This window comes from Kockovaella imperatae (genome assembly GCF_002102565.1).
Source record: "Kockovaella imperatae strain NRRL Y-17943 chromosome Unknown BD324scaffold_1, whole genome shotgun sequence".
NCBI lineage: Eukaryota > Fungi > Basidiomycota > Tremellomycetes > Tremellales > Cuniculitremaceae > Kockovaella > Kockovaella imperatae.
The window spans coordinates 1,132,758-1,147,252 of NW_019028941.1; the positions used below are offsets into that span (position 1 = coordinate 1,132,758).

Here is a 14,495-nt window from a genome sequence, read left to right on the forward strand (position 1 = left end):
CCTGTCAGATTATTGCACCCGAGGTGGAACCAATAAACGGCTGATATACCAGAAGTCTTGGTGAGAATATAATCAGTTGTGAGTCAAGTGCTTTAGGACGTTGACGTGATCCCTCCAATGGCTTGAACCAATGAGAAAATCAGAACCAGAACTCATGTATAGTTAGTTAATCCGTGCATGCGCCTTGGCGCCAAAGAACACGAAACGCTGCTTCCGCATTGTGACCTCACCACTTCTCTCCGTGTCAGGGAAGAGAGAGAGACGAGAGAGGTCTCGCATCTGCATTGCAGTTAGGCACTGGCCCCGCAACTCGCATAGTGACACAGAATTAGCATTCCGCAGATCGAGGCAGGAAGCGGTGGGAAAAAATCTGCCCCCCAATCCAAGTCACACTGCGTGTTGGCGTCAGCTGTCCATTAGGCTCTTGATTGCCGAGAATGCCATTTGGGAGAAGAGAGAAGAAGGAGGGGAAGGGGGGGGGGGGGGGGGGATAAAGAGGGAGGCACGAACTTTGGACCCCATCGTCCCGCATTTCTCTGCAGTTTTGCTGCCTGGTACGGTACAGTCTCGAACAGCATTTCACCAGGTACAGTTTTCCAGATCCTTTTCCGCGCAGAAAAAAAAGACACCTTCTAGGGCCAAGTTTTGAGGGACAAGGACGCGGTCCGACGAGGCCGGTGTGAACATGAATCCCCATTACATGGCATCAGCTGGTCGACTCCGCCTGATTGCGGGACTGAGGAAGGATATGAGACTGGAGTATCGGCTTTTCCGCCAGATTTGACCACTTGATATTCATTATGATGCATGGCGGTTTTGTCGTGTCTCCTCTACACACTGCGGATCTGGTCTAGAGCACGACCAACTTAAAGACAAGATGAAACTTCAAGAGACAGCTCTTCTGTCCGTTACAAAATATGAGGGAAGGCTTTAAAAGACGTAGGCGCCGAGCTTTTGCCACCACTTTTCCTGCTGTGCGAATTGCTCTGCGTCTCTCTCCTCCATCTCGTCAATCTCTCGTCGACCAGTGGTAAAGTCAATGTCCTCCAGTGGCACGATCTTGGTGCGCTTGACGACCTTCCAGCCAAAGTAGCACACGGCAAAGATCATCAGAGTGACATAGGCGGCGAAGAAGTTGCTGACGCTCCAGTTACCCTTGAGGAAGACGGTGAAGCCATTGAAGCTGAGGACATGTCAGGATGATCGGCGTACGGATGACTTACATCAGGATGAGAGCAAAGAACACGACACCGTACCACGACAACCAGGGTTGCAGAGGAGCACGGTAGGGGAAAGCCTCTCTAGAGTATCCCTGCTTTCGGAGACCATAGTAGAATCTAAGGTAGGACACGAGGATAGCCCACCAGGTGATGACTCCGGTCGTGGCGGAAAGGTTGTACAACCAATTGAAGGCCGTAACGACACTAGTACCGCCCGTTCCCATGTATCCGAGACCTCCAAAGGCACCGGTGAGCGCCACACACCAGATGGGCAGACCACGTTTGGTGCACTTTCGGAATACCTTGGGGAATTGGCCTTGCAGGGAGAGAGCGTAGAGTGTTCGACTGGCGGCGTAGAGATCCGAGTTTCCGGCTGACCAGGCGGAGATCAAGAGCACGGCATTGACGATCGATGGCAAGACCTTGATCTTTGCGTTGACAATGGCAATGACGAAAGGCGAAGCTTTGGCGTTTCCATCACCAGAAAGAAGTCTTGGGTCAGTGTAGGGGACCAGGACTGAAATGACAAAGATACCCCCGACATAGAACAAGGCCAATCGGAAAAAGACAGTCTTGATAGCTCTGGGTACGGTTCGCCTGGGGTTCTGAGCCTCACCGAGCGTGGTGGCAATGATTTCAGTTCCGATGAAGGAGAAGGCGGCTTGGACGAAAACGTTCCAGAACGCGAGGAATTTACCCCAGTTGCCAGGAATAAAGCCTGGGTTGTTGGGCTGAGTGACCGTTTCGATCGCAATGTTGTTGAACGGTCCAGGGTTTCGCCAGTATCTGAATCCAATGGGGTCGTGGGTCGGTCCACCTCCGCACATGAGAACGATGCCAAGAATGATCAGACCAATGATCGTGATAACCTTGATGGTCGAGAACCAAAACTCGGCTTCACCATAAGCTCGAGCACCCCACAAGTTGATGAGCCACACGGGAACCAACATGATGGTGACGTAACCAGCGGCTGGGACGTGCTTGAAGCCTTCATCCCAGTAGGTGATGACAATGGCGGCCGCGGAAAGTTCGGTTGGCAGAGTGATAGCGTAAGAGTACCAATAGTTGATACCTTGAGCGAAACCGAGGGCTGGATCGACGAATCGAGCTCCATAGTGGGTGAAAGCACCTGCAACAGGGAACAAAGCGGCCATTTCTCCAAGAGCAACAGCCATGGAGTACACAATGGTGGACATGAGAATGTAGCCTAGCCACACGCCCACAGGACCGGCAGTGGCGAGCGATTCACCGGAACCGACAAAGAGACCTGGGGATCAATCAGCTGTCAGCAGAGTCCGATCCACCCATGAGCTATAGATGCCACTCACCAGTACCGATGGCACCTCCAATGGCAATCATGGCCATATGCCTGGCCTTGAGCACACGATGAACGGCACCGTCATTTTCGTCGACTGAGCGAGCATGAGCGACGAGCGACTGGTCACACGACTTTTTGAGACTCACTGGCTCCATCGACCAAGATTCGACCGTCTCGAGCGCCGATGGCGTCTGCCTTTTCGACATCGCCATCGTGGTGTGTGCCCTCGAATTGCGGTGGATAGTTACCTTCAGGCGCACCAACGTAGGTGGTGACATCCCCGTTGTAATTCTTGATATCGTCTTTGGCCATGATCGCACGAGTGGTGGAGAAGAGCTGAAGTAAGGAAAGAGACTGACGCCAGTTGGTCAGTGAGTCTCCTTCGCCCAGTGTCTGCTGTCAAAGAGTGAAAGATACGGTTGATAACGCTGTGAACCGGGGACTGAAGCTCCAGATTGTGGGCGTCAACGCTGGGGAAAGAAGAAACAATTCTATTCCCGTCAAGCTGGCTATCAGATGCATTTCTGGCACCATACGACACCCCCCCCCTTCTCTTCCCTCCTCCACAAGGCACATCGATGTGAAATGGGTAAACTGCTTGCTCCACGGGCCTGCCACTAAACTTGCTGCTGCTGCTGCTCCAAAAAGTTTCATCACCGGTTAAAAAAGGGAGTCATCGATAGGCGGCGGCTAAAAGAGTGATGCAATTCTCTCCCATTTTCGCCTCCGTCGATGCGCCTCTTTCTTTCTTTATCAAGTCTTCGTTTCTTCGTCATTCTCCTGTCAGTCCTTGACTCCCACCCAGATGTGGTGGAATTGGGACCCGTGGCCTCGCCCCCTGCCTTATCTTCTCGTTCTTTCTCTCTGTGGAAGAAGGCGGGACTCGCGTGCTGCTGGCTGCCTCCCTTGTGAAAACCCTCCACCCACCCCTGAACTAAGAGTCTTTACCCATGATTATATTTAGATCATAGATTCCCTTGGCCTCTCCTAGACCACCTCACCCAATCACAGAGCGCCAGAGCGCCACACAATTGTAATGGACGGTGATCTTTATGATTATTCTTCCGGGCGACGGGGACTTTTTCCTTCCAAGCGTAGGCTACACGCTTAGTCGCCTAGTCGCCTAGAAATGATTCCATGATCCGTGGTCCCGTGGGTGAGAGTGTGTGTGTGTGCGTGTGGGAGCCGTGGAATGTATGGATCTACGGAACAAGATTGAGGCATCACAGCGGAAGACGGGGAATAGCTTTACTTCGAGCACCAAGTCTTCGCTGCGCATGCGGGCTGGATGAGATTTCCTGGATATCGGTCCGGGTCTCCGTTCGTCTGAATGCAATCACAGGATGCTTCGTGTACTCGATTCACGTATATGCATGTATATATTACTATTATCAAACAATCAAAAGGTCATCTCGTCATTCATATCTCGTCACTGCTTCACCTTTCCAGAATGCACCGATGCCCAGGCCCTCACCGACGCTCAGCTGGCGGTCCCATGATATCAGCCACCATGTCTCGATTCCAATTCTTTGGCTTGTTTGAGATCTTCTCCTTACGGCTGCTCGTTCCCGTCATCATTCCGAGACTGGTCCGAGATGCTGATGGATCATCCCGCTCATTCTCCTTGTTCCTATCACGATTCTTTAAGCCCCTAGTCGCTAATGTCAAAGTCATGCTCCGCGCAAACAGCTTGGGCTTGTTCCCCGGCATTAAGCCGCCGGTTGGAGTCGAGCCCGCGCTCGAGGGCGTATCTGCAGACGGTGTGGTAGTCGATGCAGTGGGCGTCCGTCGACTTGGACTGTGGCCGGGGGTGGTGTGATCCTGTCTCGCAAAAGTCGGAGTCGCATAGTTGGCCACTGGTCCTGGCGTCATATCAGGCGTTCCCAAAAACTCTTGCTTCTGGCCCGGATCTCCTACATCCCCATTCGGAACCCCCAAAGATTGATGTACCGATGGCGACGAAGCTTTGGATTCGGACGACGATTCGTTCCTCAACGTAGGTCTGCTAAAGTTGATCAGACCCGCAGCGAAGCTTTCCTTTCGCTCGTCATCCTGCTCGTCATCCAATTCCTCCACATCGACACTCTGGGTGAATCGACTTCGACTCGAGTTGCGACTATGGTTCGGTTTGAAAAATCCTTGGATACGGCTTGGAGATGTCCCGGTGCGTTGGGGTGACGATGCGAACGGTAGGCGCATACGATTCGGCGAGTCCGCGGGCGACTTTGGTGAGGTCGATAGACTGGGTCGTGAGGGGCTCGAGGAATCGACCAATCGAATCGTCGATTGCTGTATGGACCCCTCGGCACGCATGGGCGAAGAACCGCTGGAGGGTCTGGAGAGATTACCTAAATCAATAAGGTCCGCATAAGACATGGACAAATCCTGCACAGCAGGTGGCTCGGCGCCAGGCGGCAGGGTCAAATTCTGCCCAAACGTGGGACTTGTAGGCATGTCTGAGCTCGTCCGTGACATGCGCCGGACCGTCGTCGAGCGTGGATTTTCATGCCAGGGAGCCATATTCTGTGGCGATACTGCCGAAACCACGTCCCACCATCCTCCGCCGCTATGCGGACGATCCAGACTATTGTGTCGAGAGGTACCTGCCCCGCTGGCAGAGCTGAGATGGATGCCACTGCCATTGGATAAATGTTTCGGATTGGACATGTTGATGGCAAGTCCAGCATTTGAAGCAAGATTGCCTTGCGCCGTGTCGGCTGGATCCAACGAGGTGATTATCGGTTCCGGAGCTTGACGCTTGGCCACTAAGACCTTGTTCGGCATAGCAGGCACCCCCGCCTCTTCGGAACTTCCATCGCTGCTTGAGCTGGAGTCCTTCCTCTGCATGTATGTGCTCTTACGCATCGGCATGCTCAGAGATCGAGAATGACTGACCCGAGCGCCCGAGGTCGGCGTCGGCGTGTGCTCGGTGGATGACGTCCCAGTCTCGGCAGATGGAGGCAACAAAGATCCAGATCGAGTCCGGCGATGAGCAGCCGAGACTGAAAGCAATGATTGCGTTTGGAGGTCAGACTGAGAAGAGGTCGCCTTGATTTGAGGGTTGGTCATGCGCTCAATCATAGCTTCAAACACCATATCATAGGACCCATCGGGAAACTGGAGTCAGCCCACACTCCCAAGGGTCAACCTACCCTCTTCTTGACGTTTTCAATCTGCTTGACGCACCATTCAACCCGCTGTGACTCGTTTGCACCGGCCGCTTCCACCATCTCCTTTTCGCTGTCAAGGAATTCCTCCAGCACCTGGATAGCCGCATCATCCTCCAATCTAGGGTTTTGATACAGAGCAACCGTGGTCGTCTGGACAGTAGGCTCCCTGAAGGGCTCTTCATCCGGATCTGGTGGCGCCGGCAAAAGATCCAGAAAGGGCTCGACGATGCTAGACGGGAGCGGAGATGGTGGAAGGGTGAACGTGCGTCGAAGCTGCAGGAAGACCGGCATGAGGATGGGCGCTTGGGGAGTGGTAGCCGTTTTCGAGCACATGCAAAGGGCAGATTCGATGTCTCCCAGATCCTTGCCCAACTGATCCCGGCCCGACTTTGCCCATTTGGATCTCAGCATATATTCTCGTTTTTCTCGAGTCAGGTATTCCGAGACCAGCTCCAAGGCATAATGCTTCATTGGTTCGGGATCCGGGTGAGGAGGCTTGATAGGCGAGTTCTGCATCCAGGGAGGCGGCGTAGCGGGGACAGCTGACAAAGGAGTCTTCGGACTCAGAGATGGTGCCCGGGATGCAGGGCTATGGGTGTTCGGACGAAGGCGGGGATCCGTTGTGGGCGAACCAAAGGGCGACGAGGCTGTAGCGGCATTTGACAAGAACCCACCCTCAACATCTTTGCTGAACGCCGAAAGCTGCTTGATGCAAGCCGATTTGGAAGGCGCAGGCAGAGCGACCGGGTATCGAATGACCGCTGGGAGATGGGTGCGCGCCTTGGCTGATCTGAAGACTGGTCCCAGGGAGGGACGTTGCGGAATCGTCTGAATCGTCAGCATGGTATCCAGCATGGGTATCCCACCAAGCTCTCCAAAAAGTCTAGCTCTTTCCCAACTCCAAATCTCCCTTCGCCCTGTACTCGTCGCCGTATGTGCTGCACCAGGGCTCTCTCGGCATCTGATGTCGCCAGTAAGAGCAATTGAGTGGCGAGATCTTGAAGTGTAAAGTAGGAAAGGCTGAGTCGCAAAGATAGGATCAAAGTCAGACCCATAGTTCTCGCTTCATCGAGGTCTGATGGAGAGGTATTATCGGCCTCGGTCGATCCATCCAGTCGTGCAAAGGCAGCTCGCCTGGGACTGGCAGCGGACAAACCCCGTAATCCATCTTCGACTTCTGTCAGTCGCTTGGATATCTCCTCGAAACCTTCTCTGCCCAACGTCCCTTTGCCACCTCGACCTGGCTTCTTGTCTCTCAGTTTGGTCTCCTTGGGGAGCACGAATTCGAGAATAACCTCGCGAGAATGCTGCAAGGTCGGGGTAGGTTTCGACAAGAGATGGTGGAGGATGGTTTGGACAGATTGAGATCTGGCGAGTGGGAATGGACCAGTAGGAGGGGTCAAATCTGAAGCTTGCGGCACGTTGGTGACGTATCGAGCGCGATCAAACGCGCGGCAAACATATGGCGGAGTCTTCTGGTCATGTCAGCTAAAGGACGGAACAGACCGGTGGACCTCACCTTGGCTTCAAGCTCTGCTATCCCTACAGATACTTCGAACAGGGTCGCACCTTTAGATCTGCGCTGCAGAATCCATTCTTCCAAAGCGTCCACCGCAGCTTGAAAGGGGGTGGTAGGGTTACGAAGGAATTCGACCAGGTAGGGTTGGATGGTGGCTGATGACATGGTCGATGCAAGAAAGTTGTAGGGCGTACCGGGAAGTCTACAGAGCACGCATGAGTATGTATCGGTATGGACAGGTCGTTGTGAAAAGATCTACATCTAACAATTCAATCGTCCATTGCAGCTTAGCCGCAGCCAACTAGGGCTCATTAAAAAAAAACAGAAAAGAAAAAATCCTTCCAATCTTCAAAGTCGCGAGGCTGTGTCGTCGATCATTCGCGCAGACGTCATGAATATCCTGGTCCAAGCCTGTTCGTTGCGTCAATGAGATGTCGAGATGTCCTCCATATGGAAGGGATACCAAGATGGTTGATTTGGAAACACGGCGCGGCGCCTCTTTCAGCTGTCACGGTGTGTAGCCTGCTTTTATTAAAGGGAAAAAGAAAAAGAAAAGTGCGGCTAAGGTCTATATTCGATGGGTTCGTTTTGAGATGTGTATTCCGTTAATCACCAGCGATCGACCCGTAGCGAAGAGCTTTGGCAGACTCTCACAGCCCACGCTCACACCCTCGACGCTCTCCATCCACATATCTGAGGACCCACGTCTCCGCTTTCCCCTCATCAAACGTGCTGGGAGGAGGGAGCTCTTTCCGCGGGAGCGGGATTGAGGAAAACTGACCCCCAGATCTTGGGCTTGGCCGGGATGTATTTTTGGGCATTTTGCCAGGAAAAAAAAGGGTCATTATTCTTCTTCGTTTACCTCGATCATAACTGCCTCGGCTCAAGCTTGGGGGGGCGGAGACGACCAGTCACAACGGTCACATCATGACCCAAAATGTGACCGTCGCTCGTGCGCCATGTCCATGAACCCTGGTACGTGAATCCATCAGTATCCAATTCTGCGTGACCCACAGAACCAGTCTCGATCGTACACTGAGTGTAGCCATCGTCAGAGTCTTGCGTAACCTTATGGGTCAGCTCGATGATGGCCGACAATTCTAGATCCTCCCAATCATCGGTCGGAGGGAACACTTGTTGAATGTCGTGCAAAAGTTCTTGATGTACGGCAGAGAGTGTCCCTTCCACTACACCATGCCTTGCTTGCAATCCGAGCTCAGAATCCGCCCAGATCGGCTCGAGTACATCGCCAACGTCGTTGTTTCGGCGAAGTGACGATTGCAGGTCTGTAAAACAGAGCTCCGTCTCGCCATCGAGTAGGACGTCTCGCGGGTCCCCAACATCTCCAGATTCGACAGAGACAGCATCGCTAGCTTCGGGCCGATCGAAACGCTCATTACGTCCTTGTCCTGTCACATCCCTCTGCTCGATGAGCTGCTTCGTCTGAATGTTCCATTCGCGCTCGTCGAAGAACGGACGATGCCAATACTTGATGATGCTGTCTATCTCAAACGCTGGTCGATAACTCACGCTCGACAGGATGGTGTTACCGTCCGTTGCTAGCTTATGTCGACAGCTGACGAGAGACTTGGTCGCCGAGACATGACAATCTGGACCTACGATATCCTCTTCAGAGAGCCAGGTTTTGATTGCCGACCACAGGGCCAAGCGGTGAGGTACAGCGGCCTCGAGGATCCCGGTCCCGGTCTCTAGGGGACACTTATCGTCGACCAAGGCTCCCAGCGTTTTACTCCACGCCTTGTACAATCGTACTCGAGTACGATTGAACTTTGGATTCTCCATCCATCGCTTGGATGGGTCTGACGTCCCAAACGGATCTCCTGTCGGCCAAGGCTGCCAGGTCGAAGTCAAGGAGAACGATCGCTCTGAGTTTGAGATAATGACTTTCTGTGCCTCTTCTTGAGATTCAGGAGGCTCAGTGAAAGATACGTCACACGTCGCTTGAGTTTTACCAGAGATCAAATCCTCAGCGAGGTCATGCTGGACTATCCATCGGACGCTTAGATCATCTCCAACTCGCACCTTCTCCATGCCGAGCCTCCGGACATTCGACTCGAACGATGGCCAGAGGTCTCGACGAGCTGTATACGATTCGACACACGCACTACCCATTTCGGACTTGAGAACATCATGCGCCCGTAGCTTCGCCTTTAGAGCATTAGTCCAGGCTGCCAGGTACGTCTCATGCAACCGATCGATGCCACTTTGAGATGCCCTTGAGAATGGTCTATGCGTGAATCATCGGGGTACCTGGAAGTCCACTCACCCGGCCTCATAAGTATTATCCGCGGTCTGTCCCTTGACTTCATCCCCTACTGTTGTGTCAGTGGGCCAACGAGCGGTTATGAGCTTCGCTCTGTCCGGATGAATGAAAGGGAGACTCTCCTTTCGAGTTTCCGTATTAATGTCTTGATTCATGTGCGATATGACTGAGGCTGCCGATCACACTCCATGGAAGTGTTGAAGAAATCGTTGACATTCTGAACTCAAGAATGCTGCTTTCTTGAAGGAGTCTCGAAGAGCGCATCAAGAAAGGGAACAGGACGGAGTACCAAATACCATGACAAACAAAGGAGTACAAGGATAGAAAAAACCCCTCGCAAGGCTCAAACTGGAAGACCGTCATTGAACGGGCCGGCATCACCCTCAAGTGAACTGCCACGGACGTCGCTCAGATCGTGAAACAAACCTGCCTTTATGAAGGGACGCGGAGTGAAGACCTGGATACAAATGTCAGTAGATGTTGCTCCTTGCTACGCACTCAGACTCTGGCTGAAGGCTTTGAAACCGCATGTATCGACCAGGACGAGATACTTCTTTGACTGCGAGACGGCCGCCACATTGCGGAGCTCCATGTGTTTCGAGTTGAGTGAAGCGGTTCTACAGAAGGGTTTGGATTCCCTCACTGATCTCATGCATGCTAGATGATGTCTTTGACCCATCTGGTAGTGTGGAGATTGTCTCCGTGGATAAGCCCCGCTGATCCTCCCGCGAAGCCATGGCACCCTTCCCTTCTGCGCCAGGCCGGCCCTTGCCATGTCCAGCTCAACCCAAATCCCCGCGTCAACGCTCCATACCTCGCCCACGATCCGTCATGATACTCAGCTCTCGAGAACCACATGGACCCAGTGGATCACCTTTCAGCCGTTCTGGTCCTTCTTATCCGCTCGACCGAAGAGCAGCACCTTCGACTGATCCCAAGACTCCCGCTCACCGTTCTATTGCCCTTCGAGTTGAAGCTGGTGCCAGCATGCGTAGAGCTGTCCCTCAGCGTCAACGACAGGAAGCTACGCCGAGAATCCTCATGCCGTATCACAGTGTGTTGAAAGAAACATCAACCCCAGCGGTCAAAGCTCAGCGTCGACATTCGTCTGCGTTACAGATGACTCGAACGGTGAGACCCACGGAGCCGGCTGCAAATCATACAACGAGGCGTTTGAACAAGCTTATCGTGCGTCATGATGCCTCTCGCATCATCGCACCATCTACCGCATCTTTAAGGAACCGAGCCCCTATATCCTCTCGACGTCCCAGTTTCACTTCTGGTCACCTGGACCCGAGCACGACTACCAGCGAGCCGGCAGCCAAGCGCACTTTGCGTCCATCACCTTCTCCGGGAGCCGCCTTCTCAAGCAAAATACACACTCCTTCAAGCCCTAGAACGACTTCATGGCTGAAGGGAAGCCGCCCCTTCACTCACTCAATCATATCGCGAGGTAGCCGACAAGACATCAAGACTCTGCCCACCTCTTCTTCTTCTCCACGATCTCACCTGAATGATGAGATCGAGATCGATTTCACCTTGCCAAATATTCTGGATACTTCAATGAGTTTCATAGACGGACAGGAAGAAGATGGATTATGGGATACACCAATTATCAAGAGATCCGCGCTGAGACGTTCGTCGTGTGGGGACGAGCTGCCAAGAAGGTTGTTCCCGGAAAATCATTCGGATGCCAATCATAGGCGTCAGCATGGAGTCCACAGACCGCTCGATCAAGCCGTGGCTAGTGCTGAAACGAAACACTTCATAAAGGACACTCAGACCCCAATCGATAGACACGAGCCTAATGCTGAGGCGGAGAAACATTCAGAGGTCGAGAACGACTCAGTGGACGAGCATGGGAGGCGAAGCCACGGAGAGGATCGCTCACCGGATATCACCCAGAAGGATGACTTCGAGCCCAAGGTTCAAACGAAGAGTAACTTGTGCGAGACTGGAGTCCAGGCGGATGCAATGCATTTGCAGGACGAGGAGGTTGCCCGGCTCAGAGTAGAGGCGGCATCAAGGGACCAAGAGCGGGAGTTGATGAAGGCTCAAATGGCGTCTCTCGCTGTGCTCTTGAAAGCTGCTCAAAATGAGAAGGACGAGGCTCAAGGTGCAGCCAAAGATGCAGCGGATGCTCAGCGGAAGAGACATATCGAGGCTATCGTTCGGGTAGGGGAGGAAGCTTTAGAGGAGGAGAAACTCTTCTTAGCTTTAGTCGAACACTTGAGGCGAACGTGCGTGCCGCAGGAGGAGCGGATCCAAGACGAGACGTAGATGATCGCATATTATACAACTACTTCTTCTATTTGTCATCATCTATGAATTCAGCAAGGCATTGACGATATGGGGCACACGGAGATGTCTCAAATCGGTATATGTCTGTCCACAACCGACAAAGAGGATAGGTTGACCAGTCACATAGGTCATAGATAGTGCCGCACCGACCTTGTCGTCCTGGCCGAAGAAAATTGTCAGCTTGAATGTCCCTGAAATGGATTGCCAACTCACAATGGTGTCGAATTTGGTCAACAAGATTCCATCTATGCCTCTCTTTCTCTGAGCTCCGCCTATACCAGAGCTACTAAAGTCCCTAAGGGCCCGATCAAACTTGGTCAATTGATCGACTGCTTCGTTGCCGACCAGAGCTTCTCCGACGAAAATGATCTTATCGGGGTTGTTGACCGTGACGAGCTGGCGACGTGTCAGGAGGGCTCTGACATCGGCTTCGGCGTCGACAGAAAATACTTACCTTGGCCAACGCCCTCATTAGCGGTTCATTATCCTGCATTCGTCCGGCAGTATCGATGAGAACCACGTCGAATCGATGGCTCTTGGCTAAAGCAGCTCAGCGAGTGTGTCAGGCCCCATACGACTCACCATACGCTATCGCGTCCTTCGCGATACCCGCTGCGTCTTTGCCATATCCTCTCTCGTATAGCTCAATTTTTTTCCCTCCATCCTCATCCCCTAGACCCATTTCATCCTGCAATGCTCCAAGATTCCTGACGTGTACCCGAAGTTGCTCTACCGCTCCACTTCTGAACGTGTCGCAAGCCGCTATCAAGACTCGAAGACCGTTCTGCAGTAACCAGAAACAAACTTTGGACAGGTTTGTCGATTTCCCAACACCATTGACTCCTACAAAGGTCATGGCGTATGGTTCGGGAGGGGCATCAGGCGTCGCAATAGTTGCTGTGGGAGACCGCTTGCGTTGAATTTCCAAGAGGATATCAGTCGATGTTTTGGGAGTCAAGACGCGAGTGAGTGAAGCGGATAGCGCAGATTGTACTTCAGACTTTACACCTGATCCTCATGGTTAGTACCAGATCTCTGCAATCAATTGAGATAGCCCAGACTCACTCGCCAAGCCGCTAAGCTTCTTGCCGACAAGAGCTGATCCAACACTGTCGCACAGCTTCTCCGCGATGTCCTTTGCCACGTTTTTGCCCATGAGATGCTTCTCCATCTCGACCAAGACAGGTTTCAAATCTTCTTGTGTCAGGACCTTTGTACCTGTCAATCTGGCAAACATGTTGCCCCAGAGTCCACCTCCTTCGTCCCCCGCTTTGGTCTCGTCGCCCCTAATGCTTGACGACCCGATGGACAATTTAGAAGTCCCATTCGCCAGAATTTCGTCCTCTGTCGGCAGCTCATCCTCGTCTCCCCTGTAGTCCCAATCGGCGACTTCGTATCCATTCGCTGTCCTTTTGCCCAACGCCCGATTCGAGATCATCCCTTCGGTATCGACAGGCCCAGACATACTATCTGATAATCCTCCCTCTCCTTTGGACGTCGCGCCAGGGGCAGGAGCAGAGTAATCCAAAGCTGCCATATCCTCCTTTGTCACTGGTGAGTCACCCCATTTCCGCATAAGCTTGGACGCAGCGGCACTGCTTCCACCCGCTTTCTTCGGGGATGATACGGGCGAAGCCGTGCCTCCTCTGCTGGCTCGACCACGCTTGATCCGAGACTTCATCGATTGGACATTTTTGCTAATCTCCTCGGCGCTAAGTGGAACAGAGCTATCATCGGATTCCGCTGGACCTGAGAGGGGCTATCAGGTGGTCTGGCCAAAGAGCAGAATCCAGACACTCACTTGATTCACCAGACGTCACCGAGGCCAATTGAGCCTGGTTTCGCAGCGAAACTGGCGATTTGACCTGCTTTCGAGACTGGTAGCGGGTGAGTACACAGCCTGAAATCTCTACTGATACTCACGTCCTGACCCTCAAAGCTCTTTAAACACCTGTCAAAGATTTTCTCCCAGCGCTCTTCTGCCAACTTTTCCCGAATGACCTTTAAAGCTTGACTAGATGACTCCGTTAATGCGATAGACCCCGCTGTGAGAGAATCGACTAAGGATCTGAGATATGGCGAGAAAAGCGAGAGGAAGAGCTGCTTGACGCGGTGGAGAAGGGCTGGGATATAGGTCAAGGGTAGGAGAGCGGGAAAGACCACCTTGAGGCAGTTAGGTTCAGATACGAGTCCCGTTGGAGGCTCATTTTTCGCGACTCACCACGAAGATCAGCCCAAGGCCATTCTCAATGGTCCACCTGACACTGTATCCATCTCGCTCGATACCCTCACTCTCATTCCTCACTTTCCCCTCGATAAAAGCCTCCTTGATGAGTGCATTGACAGGCGATGATGGCGTCAAGGCGAGTGCGGAGAAGGTCGGGGTGAAAGACCGAGACCAGAGGATCAGCCCGCCTAGAGGTCAAAAGTAAGCAAGGGTATGACGTCTTAAGTGGAAGGAGCGAATGCTTGCATGACTCAAACATCCGGAAACAATCCGACCAACTCACTCTGGTGTGAGATAGAAACGTGATCTAGCATGCTTCTGAACGGCTCTCTTGAACTCGTGAGGTTTGAGATGTATAGGTTGCTGGAGGATTACTCTCATTGCCTTGCTCTCCGGGCCAAGGAACCCGAGTTGAGACTCAAAGGAGCGGAATCTCTTTTATCAGCTGCCACGTCA

At 52.9% G+C, this 14,495-nt stretch overlaps 5 protein-coding genes across 5 annotated transcripts; 1 reads left to right on the plus strand and 4 right to left on the minus strand.

Annotated features, from left to right (window-relative positions):
• Nucleotides 1-788: 788 nt before the first annotated feature.
• Nucleotides 789-3,048, minus strand: BD324DRAFT_612618 (amino acid transporter). Its single transcript, XM_022014412.1, has 4 exons — nucleotides 2,685-3,048; nucleotides 2,549-2,632; nucleotides 1,224-2,487; nucleotides 789-1,183 (listed from the first exon to the last, which is right to left on the minus strand). The coding sequence occupies exons 1-4, from the start codon at nucleotides 2,848-2,850 to the stop codon at nucleotides 931-933; spliced, it is 1,767 nt and encodes a 588-aa protein (XP_021874619.1). The 5' UTR covers nucleotides 2,851-3,048; the 3' UTR covers nucleotides 789-930.
• A 960-nt stretch (nucleotides 3,049-4,008) lies between these two features.
• On the minus strand, nucleotides 4,009-7,392 carry BD324DRAFT_647844 (hypothetical protein; the record flags this gene model as incomplete). Its single annotated transcript, XM_022017728.1, has 4 exons — nucleotides 4,009-5,655; nucleotides 5,691-6,536; nucleotides 6,575-7,183; nucleotides 7,228-7,392. The coding sequence occupies 4 exons, from the start codon at nucleotides 7,390-7,392 to the stop codon at nucleotides 4,009-4,011; spliced, it is 3,267 nt and encodes a 1,088-aa protein (XP_021874620.1).
• Nucleotides 7,393-8,094: 702 nt separating this feature from the next.
• Nucleotides 8,095-9,666, minus strand: BD324DRAFT_606669 (hypothetical protein; the record flags this gene model as incomplete). Its single annotated transcript, XM_022014024.1, has 4 exons — nucleotides 8,095-8,670; nucleotides 8,758-9,329; nucleotides 9,354-9,475; nucleotides 9,515-9,666. 4 exons carry the CDS (start codon nucleotides 9,664-9,666, stop codon nucleotides 8,095-8,097), a joined length of 1,422 nt encoding a protein of 473 aa, XP_021874621.1.
• Nucleotides 9,667-10,166: 500 nt separating this feature from the next.
• Nucleotides 10,167-11,791, plus strand: BD324DRAFT_654591 (hypothetical protein; the record flags this gene model as incomplete). Its single annotated transcript, XM_022018798.1, has 1 exon — nucleotides 10,167-11,791. The coding sequence occupies exon 1, from the start codon at nucleotides 10,247-10,249 to the stop codon at nucleotides 11,789-11,791; it is 1,545 nt and encodes a 514-aa protein (XP_021874622.1). The 5' UTR covers nucleotides 10,167-10,246.
• BD324DRAFT_612626 (putative signal recognition particle binding protein) lies at nucleotides 11,786-14,399 on the minus strand. The gene is made up of 9 exons (XM_022014413.1): nucleotides 14,323-14,399; nucleotides 14,034-14,227; nucleotides 13,736-13,975; nucleotides 13,614-13,689; nucleotides 12,878-13,561; nucleotides 12,395-12,820; nucleotides 12,267-12,352; nucleotides 12,026-12,208; nucleotides 11,786-11,971 (listed from the first exon to the last, which is right to left on the minus strand). The coding sequence occupies exons 1-9, from the start codon at nucleotides 14,351-14,353 to the stop codon at nucleotides 11,834-11,836; spliced, it is 2,058 nt and encodes a 685-aa protein (XP_021874623.1). The 5' UTR covers nucleotides 14,354-14,399; the 3' UTR covers nucleotides 11,786-11,833.
• Between the last annotated feature and the right edge of the window lie 96 nt (nucleotides 14,400-14,495).

Coding starts and splice junctions, on each gene's coding strand:
- BD324DRAFT_612618 (XM_022014412.1), bottom strand. CDS start 2,850: ATGGCCAAAGACGATATCAAGAATTACAACGGGGATGTCACCACCTAC. Junction 2,633..2,684: donor AATCTTGGTCGATGGAGCCA/GTGAGTCTCAAA, acceptor ATGCTCGCTCAG/TCGACGAAAATGACGGTGCC. Junction 2,488..2,548: donor TGGAGGTGCCATCGGTACTG/GTGAGTGGCATC, acceptor ATTGATCCCCAG/GTCTCTTTGTCGGTTCCGGT.
- BD324DRAFT_612626 (XM_022014413.1), bottom strand. CDS start 14,353: ATGCTAGATCACGTTTCTATCTCACACCAGA. Junction 13,562..13,613: donor GGTGACGTCTGGTGAATCAA/GTGAGTGTCTGG, acceptor AGCCCCTCTCAG/GTCCAGCGGAATCCGATGAT. Junction 12,209..12,266: donor TAATGAGGGCGTTGGCCAAG/GTAAGTATTTTC, acceptor ACACGTCGCCAG/CTCGTCACGGTCAACAACCC.